The 9,798-nt window shown below is 35.5% G+C and overlaps 1 protein-coding gene across 1 annotated transcript; it reads left to right on the top strand.

The window, feature by feature from the left end:
- The first annotated feature begins 2,705 nt into the window (after nucleotides 1–2,705).
- On the top strand, nucleotides 2,706–4,716 carry LOC134254000 (uncharacterized). Its single transcript, XM_062736573.1, has 3 exons — nucleotides 2,706–3,706; nucleotides 3,846–3,950; nucleotides 4,632–4,716. Exons 1-3 carry the CDS (start codon nucleotides 2,726–2,728, stop codon nucleotides 4,653–4,655), a joined length of 1,110 nt encoding a protein of 369 aa, XP_062592557.1. The 5' UTR covers nucleotides 2,706–2,725; the 3' UTR covers nucleotides 4,656–4,716.
- Nucleotides 4,717–9,798: the final 5,082 nt, after the last annotated feature.

Here is a 9,798-nt window from a genome sequence, read left to right on the forward strand (position 1 = left end):
TCAACAAAAGCTTGATTTTGTCTTACATTCTGACAATTTCGTTTTTTACGTGTAAAATGTTCTGTGCTTCCATGATTCCGTTTTTCAAATGTATGGGTTTTTTTTCAGGACACGAAACTAGAGATCCTTAAATTCAATTATAGCTGGTCTGATGCAGTTGAAGAGGCGGAAAGGCACACGGAGGTACAGATATATCTTACTTATATGTATATCATGTTGAACCTAAGTTAATATATTTCAAATATTTTTTTTGATGTTTTATATTATTATTTTTGAAGTAGCATATTTTAGTACAACTACAGTATAATACTGATAATTTGAACATTTCTCTCTCAAAGAATAAGACGCTATACACACTCCAGACTAATGAGTGGTGATATATCCCTTCTGTATTTTATTAGCAGGAACAAAAGCAGCGAAATGAGATGAAGAACTTAGAAAAAGAAATTGGACAGAAAGAAAGGAGAGATAGCTACAAAAATCACAACAGGTATGGTACATTAAGTTATAACTGTCCCAAACACATCATCATAAAAATTTTTATGTTTCAATTTTTCATTGTAATAGCACACTTTATAAAATACATGTATTTGATTTTTTTTTACACAGAAACAAAATGGAAAACAGAAAAACTAAACACTACAAAGCATGGAAGCATGAAAAGGCCCATATGAAAAAATACCAGAAAATGAAACCGGAGGTAAATATCTTTCAGTTAGATTATTGTATATTTTTTGCATATATTTTGTATATGTAATAATTTCTCAACTAACACTCAAATTTGATTTCAACAATGAATAAAAGAAATTACCTTTAATACAAATCGAACTCATAAAATATCGATTATAAGATAAAAAGTGTTAGTACTATGTATTCCTAACAATATCTCAAGGCTATTTAAATCTTTTCAGGCTATTGAATCCACCAACAACATGACTGAAAGAGATACAAGAAAAGATTCTGGTGATAAATTAACCAATATTACAGAAATCTCCAAATGTGATACCAAAATTTTAGGAGAGAAGAAGAATGAAGATTCTTCAGGAGTGGGGGCAATTACAATTGATAAAATAGTGTTGGCAGCCAAAGACACTGCTTGCGATGAGGAATTGTCAGAGAAGTCACCAGTTCATGATGCTATGTCAAAGGAAGATATGTCAACAGAGAAGACAACAGTAAATGATGAGGATAAGTCAGCAGAGAAGACGGTAGTAGGTGATGAGGATAAGTCAGAAGAGAAGACAGCAGTACGTGATGAGGACATGATGTCAGCAGAGAACACAACAGTACGTAATGAGGATATTTCAGCAGAGAAGACAGCAGTACGTGATGAGGACATGATGTCAGCAGAGAAGACAGCAGTAGGTGATGAGGACATGTCAATAGAGAAGACAGCAGTACGTGATGAGAACATGTCAACAGAGAATACAGCAGTAGGTGATGAGAACATGTCAACAGAGAAGACAGCAGTACGTGATGAGGACATGTCAACAGAGAAGACAGCAGTACGTGATGAGGATAAGTCAACAGAGAAGACAGCAGTAGGTGATGAGGATAAGTCAGCAGAGAAGACAGCAGTACATGATGAGGATAAGTCAGCAGAGAAGACAGCAGTACGTGATGAGGATAAGTCAGCAGAGAAGACAGCAGTACGTGATGAGGACATGTCAATAGAGAAGACAGCAGTACATGATGAGGACATTTCAATAGAGAAGACAGCAGTACATGATGAGGACATTTCAATAGAGAAGACAGCAGTCGGTGATGAGGATAAGACAGCAGCAGGTGATACAGATACGTCAGCAGAGAACACACCAGTATATGATGAGGACAAGTCAGCAGAGAACACACCAGTATATGATGAGGACATGTCAATAGAGAAGACAGCAGTACATGATGAGGACATGTCAATAGAGAAGACAGCAGTACGTGATGAGGACATGTCAATAGAGAAGACAGCAGTACGTGATGAGGACATGTCAATAGAGAATACAGCAATACGTGATGAGGACATGTCAATAGAGAAGACAGCAGTACGTGATGAGGACATGTCAATAGAGAATACAACAGTACATGATGAGGATAAGTCAGCACAGAAGACAGCAGGACGTGATGAGGACATGTCAATAGAGAAGACAGCAGTACGTGATGAGGACATGTCAGCTGAGAATACAGCAGTACGTGATGAGGACATGTCAGCTGAGAATACAGCAGTACGTGATGAGGATATGTCAATAGAGAAGACAGCAGTATGTGATGAGGACATGTCAACAGAGAAGACAGCAGTACGTGATGAGGATAAGTCAGCAGAGAAGACAGCAGTAGGTGATGAGGATAAGTCAGCAGAGAAGACAGCAGTACATGATGAGGATAAGTCAGCAGAGAAGACAGCAATAGGTGATGAGGACATGTCAATAGAGAAGACAGCAGTACATGATGAGGACATGTCAATAGAGAATACAGCATAGTGATGATGATGAGGACATTTCAATGAGAGAAGACAGCAGTACATGATGAGGACATTTCAATAGAGAAGACAGCAGTCAGTGATGAGGATAAGACAGCAGCAGGTGATGCAGATATGTCAGCAGAGAACACACCAGTATATGATGAGGACATGTCAATAGAGAAGACAGCAGTACATGATGAGGACATGTCAATAGAGAAGACAGCAGTACGTGATGAGAACATGTCAATAGAGAAGACAGCAGTACGTGATGAGGACATGTCAGCTGAGAATACAGCAGTACGTGATGAGGACATGTCAGCTGAGAATACAGCAGTACGTGATGAGGACATGTCAATAGGGAAGACAGCAGTACGTGATGAGGACATGTCAATAGACCATACAGCAGTAGGTGATGAGGACATGTCAATAGAGAAGACAGCAGTACGTGATGAGGACATGTCAACAGAGAAGACAGCAGTACGTGATGAGAATAAGTCAGCAGAGAAGACAGCAGTAGGTGATGAGGATAAGTCAGCAGAGAAGAAAGCAGTACATGGTGAGGACATGTCAGCAGATAAGACAGCAGTACGTGATGAGGATATGTCAACAGAGAAGTCAACTGTATGGAATGAATTGACAAGAGAAATGTCAAGTGCGTGTGATCAGAGATTTTTCAAAGAAAAGACAACTGCATTTGATGAAGTTTTGTCTAAGGAGATGTCATCAGTGTGTGTTATTGAGTCATTTGAAAAGACACTGATATTCAATGAAGAATTATCAGAAAAGAAGTTGACTGCATGTGATGAGATATCAGGATATATGTCAACTCCATTTGATAAGGAATTTTCCAAAGAAAATGCAACTAAATTTGAGGAACAGTTGTCAATGATGTTACCGCCATATGGGGAAAAATTGTCAGGAGAGAAGGAAACTGCATGTTATGAAGAGTTGCTGACAAAGAAGGCAGGTGTACATGATGAAAAATTGTCGCAAGAGTTGTCAACATCATGTGATGAGGACTTGTCAGAAGAGAATTCAATTGTAGGTGATGAAAAATTATCAGGAGGAAAGGCAATTGTATTTGATGAAGATTTGTCTGCAGAAACATTAACAGATTGTGATGAGAATTTGCTAGAGGAGAAAGTACCATGTAATTTAGATTTGTCAGGAGAGAGATCCTGTGTGTGTGATGAAAATGTTGTTGTACCAGTCAGCCAAAAACAAGAATTATCTAAGGATCAGGAAAAAACATTGAAGGTAACATAAAATTGAAATACACGTATAAGTGTTCAAACATTCTCATTCAATTAATATTGACCCATTTATATCTTTCAAAGGATATTAGTAATAAGAATAAGATTGTTAATTATAACTACTTCTCTATTTATATTTGCAGCCTTTGATTGAGGATGATTACATCAAACATGATGATGATGATGATGATGATGATGGTTGGTTTGGTCCACGGAAACTGTTCTTTTTCCATATAGATTATTTTAAGGTATAATTAACCGTATTTTAAATTTCTTTTTGATTTGGTTTTCTAATTTATATATAATCTATTCCTAGCCCCTATAGCTTTCTTTTTTTTTTTTAAATATAATATATTTGATTGATTGTATACTGTTTAACATCCCTCTCCAGAATATTTCACTGATATGGATATCACCATTGCCGGTGAAGGGCTGCAAATTTAGGCCTATGCTCGGCACTTAAGGCCTTTGAGCAGGGAGGGATCTTTATCGTGCCACACCTGCTGTGACAAGGGGCCTCGGTTTATACGGTCTAATCCGAAGGACCGCCCCATTTAGTAGCCTTTTACGACAAGCAGGGGGGTACTGAGAATCTATTCTAACCCGGATCCCCTCGGGGCAATATAATATATATAATATATAAATGTGTATACATTGTACTTTAATTTTAAGGCCTCTCCCTAATTTAATAAATCTTATATTTATAACAATTACATGTATATTATTTTCTGTACTTTGTCTGTAGAAATTGAATGATATCAACCTCAAAAAAATTATTATGTTTTTAACTTATCCTACCCTGAAAACAAACCTACCCTGAAAACAAAAATATTTTAGCTATTATCTATACGTATGTACATTATGATATTGAACGTTTTAATGAATAATTATTATGTTAATTAATTAATTTTTTTTTTAATTTGATGTAGGCTGCTGGAAAAGATTTCTGCTAACAAGAAAGAAAAGAAAGACATTTTTTTAGATATAAAAACCCTTGTTTCTAAGGAAAAAATAAAGATTTTTTAGGTCAAAATTCTTTCTGCTTGATTGTATGGTTGAAGTCAATTATTATGCATACAGAGGTCAAAATTCAGGTTTACACTGTTTCTTGGCATGGCGGGTGTGACCGGTCGGTAGGGGATGCTCACTTTTCCATGGCACTTGATCCCATCTCTGATGTTTCAGAGGTCTGTGTTTGCTCTGTTCCTATGCTGTTGTTAGATGGACTTTTGAGCTTGAATACTGTTCATTATCTTGATATATTTCACTTATTACACAAGCATAATATTCTAGCCGTGAGGCCATCTTTAAAAAAATGTTTGATTGCCTTCTCTCAACTCAGGGTAAATTATTGGGTTGGTAGGTAGGAGGAAAAATCTTTTTTTTCCCAGAAAATTTCAACATATTTGATAAAAGGGTAAGAGAATAAAAAAAATTAATAATATCCTGTCCTGGTATGTAAAAAAAGTACCATATTTAGTCGGTTGGGAGAGGGCAACCATTTTTTAAAGACGGCCCGACATATGATAAAATGTAAAGAGAATATGCATGTGTCGATCTTTTTTTCTCGTCTATGAAAGTCTTCTAAATAAGCATTGGCTCTTGTGCCCATATATTAAACTTAGATTATAAATACCGTATATACTCGCCTATAAGTTGGTCCATCTATAAGTCGGTTGTATTTTTAAGCTTAAGAAAGACTCGGACCTTCTATAATACCAATCTTTTTATATCTCATGCATAAGTCTGGCATAGAGTTTAACTCCCAAGAAGCCGACTTATAGGCAAGTATATACGGTAAATAATTGTCACTTGTATTCTAAACAAGAGGCCCAAGGGCCTTGAACCGCTCTTCTGATAAATTGTACAATCTATCACTTCTATTAGAAGCCTCCAATTCTATTAGTATCATAAGACCCAAAATGCATCAACTTACAAAGTTTGATAATATTTAGCCAGTTAAGACTGAAGATATTATAATATAATTATAAAATACCATAAGAAGGTCACAGTGACCTACCTTTTAATTGAAATTTTCTGAGGACTCAATATACATTAATTGACAAAGACTGATGATTCTAATTAAATAAGGACCTGAGATATTCAAAAGTAGGTCACCATGACCTACTTTTTGGTCAACATTCTCTGAAAACCCAAGATGCATCATCTGACAAAGTTTGATGATTCTAAGCCAATTAGTACCAGAGATAATTAAATATAGCCATCAAATGTCAAAAGTTAGGTCACAGTAACCTACTTTATGGTCGACGTTATTAAAAACCCATAATGCCTAAACTGACAAAATTTGATGATTCTAAGTCAATAAGCACCTGAGATATTTAAAATTAGGTCACCGTGACCTACTTCTTGTTGGACATTCAATGAAACCCTAAGATGCCTCAAATGACAAAGTTTGATAATTCCGAGCCAATAAGTACCAGATATAATTAAATATAGCCATAAAATGTCAAAAGTAGGTCACAGTGACCTACTTTTTGGTCGACGTTCTCTGAAAACCCAAGGTGCTTAAACTGACAAAGTTTGATGATTTTTAAGCTAATACGTACCTGAGATATTTAAAAGTAGGTCACTGTGACCTACATTTTGGTCGACATTCTCCGAAAACCCAAGATGCCTCAATTGACAAAGTTTGATGATTCTTAGCCAATAAGTGCCTGAGATACTTAAATATAGCCATGAAAATGTCAAAAGTAGGTCACTGTGACCTATTCTTTGGTCGAAAACCCAAGATGCATCAACTGACAAAGTTTGATGATTTTAGGTCAATAAGTACTACTTAATTATAGTCACAAAATGTCAAAAGTAGGTCACCATGACCTACTTTTTGGTCGTCACTCTCTGAAAACCCAAGATGCATCAACTCACAAAGTTTGATGATTGTAAGCCAATAAGTACCGGAGATACTTCAATAAAGCCATAAAATGTCAAAAGTAGGTCACCATGACCTACTTTTTGGTTGTCACTCTCCGAAAACCAAATATGCATTGACTCACAAAGTTTGATGATTCTAAGTCAATAAATACCAAAGATATGTAAATATAGCCATAAAATGTCGAAAGTAGGTCATCATGACCTACATTTTGGTTGACATTTTTTACAGACCCAAGATACATCTACTGACCAAGTTTGATGATCGTAGGTCTGAAGGTAATCAAAATATGCGTTTTAAACAATTTGAAAACAAATTTCGGCAAAATTCAAAAAGTAGGTCAGTGACCTACTATTTCATAAATATATTTAAGGTCCCAAGATGCATCAATGTACAAGATTTGATGATTCTAAACCTCCCAGTGTCTGAAATAATGGGATTTCATGTTTTTAAAAGGATAAGTCATAAAGTTTAAAAAGTAGGTCATGGTGACCTACTTTTAAGTTGACATTGTTTGAGGACCAAGATGCATCAACTGACAAAGTTTGATGATCATAGGCCTTAAAGTGTTCAAAATATGCCTTCAAATCATTTTAAAAACAAATCCCCACAAAATTTAAAAAAAGTAGGTCACCGTGACCTACTTTTGAGTTAACATGAAGTGAAGTTGTAAGATGCATCAACTTACAAGATTTGATGATCCTAGTCCTTATAGTAAGCAAAATATACACGTTTTTATTAATTGTAAATTTAGGTCAACTTTGAAGTGACCTTGAGACCACGCCCTTTGCCCCAGGGTAATTCCCCGTGCAAATTTTAATTTTCGACATATCCTCATCCTTGTATGTAAGTTTGGTGAAAATCTGCCTGGTGGTTATGGAGAAGAAGATTTTTTAGCAACCAGTACTTTTGGTTTTGTTTTTCTGATTATCTCCCCTTGTTTAAGGGTCCCAACCCTTTTTTTAGTATAAATGGTAGCCCTTGGGCCAAGGATACCCTGTGACAAATTTGGTACTGATTGGCCAAGGGGTCCTTGAGTTATGGCCAATATTCTAAAAAGTTTACGCACACCGCACAAATGGCCATAGCATTAGCTCTTTGAGCCTTTGGCTCAGAAGAGCTAACAAAAGAAATTGCACTTGCAAAGATATTCTCATGACAAGGCGGATTTGTTCTCATCAAATAATCTGTGCCCTAAATTGTGCAATTGGTCAGTGAATGACTGTAATGCTGTCATTTTATATACAAGGTCAATGACATTTATTTACAAGGTCAATGATAAAATTTACCTAAAATTAACCCCCCAAAAATCCTTAATACTATGTGGTCCATTGAAATATTACATGAGGACAGGTAATTATAATTAATAAAATATGCCAAGTTTAAACCCATTCAACATCCACTGAAGACAGATTTGTGGTTCCTTAATACTAAAATCAGGCCCAAAGACCATAAACTGAGAATAGACTTAAGTCAAATTTTTATTTTTAATATCGAGTTTCCCTTATCAATTTTGCTTAAAATTTCGCAATTTTGAATAACATTCAAATTCAAAGATATTTAGAAAATTTTGTTTCATTATCCAAATTATTTCAAAAGTTATACTGGATTGAACTTTTGACTTAATTTTGTGCTCAGTTTATGGTCTTGGTGCCATATATCTTCTGGAGGGAAAAAGTGAAACATTAAGTTTCTGATATTTTAATGCAAGTTCCAAGAAAACAATTTATATATAGTTATCTACATATGATCACAGACCAACAGCTTATTATCAACCAAATAAAAGACAAAAGATAACAAATAGCACACAATACCAACAGACATGACACAAAAGTACTACACATAGCTATTACGCATACCAAATAATAGATTGTATTGCTAATAATAAAACTATCTCAACTTCAGTTTGATATATTGACAAATATTTGAAGATCTTTACAAATTTTCTAATTTCATCAATCAAGAACTTCCATAGTGACACAAATAGTATAAAACAAGAGGCACATGGTCCACATCACTCACCTGAGCAATGTGGATAGAAAATAAGCAGAAATCAGTTTATTATTGAAAAGTTTAAACCCAATAATTGTCCTTACCAATCCTTTAAAGGGAGAGGGTGTGATTTGAACAAACTTGAATCTTCACTAAGGATGCTTGCATATTTCTTTGACAACCTGTGGCTTTTATGATTGCCCTAAACTTAAATTGTGATCCCACCATATACCCCCAGGGGTCATGACTTGAACAAAATTAAATCTACACCACCTGAGAATGCTCCCATATGAACAGGACTTATCATGGCTTTGCTATTCTTGAAAAGAAGAATTTCAAAGATTTTTTCTACATGTTTCTACGTAAAACTTTTGATGTTGTGGCCCTGCCCTACCCCTAGGGGTCATGATTTGAACAAAATTGAATGTCCACTACAGTGTACCTGAGGATGCTTTCATGATAATATGATCAATCATTGCTTTGTTATTCTTGAGAAGATTTTTAAAGAATTTTCCTATACATTTGTATGTAAAACTTTGATCGGCCATTGTGGCCCTGCCCTACCCCCGAGGGTCATGATTTGGACAAACTTGAATCTACACTATCTGAGAATGATTCCTTATAAGTTTCATCTTTCCTGGCCCAGTGGTTCTTGAGAAGATTTTTAAAACATACCTTCAAATTTTCACTATTTCTGAATTATCTCCCCTTGAATATAGGCGTGGCCCTTCATTTGAACAAACTTGAATCCCCTTCACCTAAGGATACTTTGTGCTAAGTTTGGTTGAAATTGGCCCAGTGGTTCTTGAGAAGAAGTCGAAAATGTGAAAAATTTACAACGACAATGACGACGACAGACAACAGACAAATTTTGATCAGAAGAGCTCACTTGAGTCTTCAGCTCAGGTGAGCTAAAAAGGACATATGACCAAAATATTTCTACTTTGAAATATGTTGGTACAGAATGCAAGATACTGATGTTATACTTTAATTTTTTCCTATAGAAGAAATACTAGTCACAACAAATATAAAGGTATACCTAGACAAGAAGCCCATGGGCCTTACAGGTCATCTGAGCATCATGCAACAACTTTACAACGATTGACTTTGGTTCATGTTTTAAACTAGACGCCAATGGCATTCACAATTTCGAAAGAGGCACCATTGCTAATCATAAGTATACACTTAGCATGTTTAGTTTGGTTACTTAATAC

This window comes from Saccostrea cucullata, unplaced genomic scaffold (assembly GCF_032062105.1).
Source record: "Saccostrea cucullata isolate Sc308-1 unplaced genomic scaffold, CSIRO_AGI_Scuc_v1 ctg4055, whole genome shotgun sequence".
Lineage (NCBI taxonomy): Eukaryota > Metazoa > Mollusca > Bivalvia > Ostreida > Ostreidae > Saccostrea > Saccostrea cuccullata.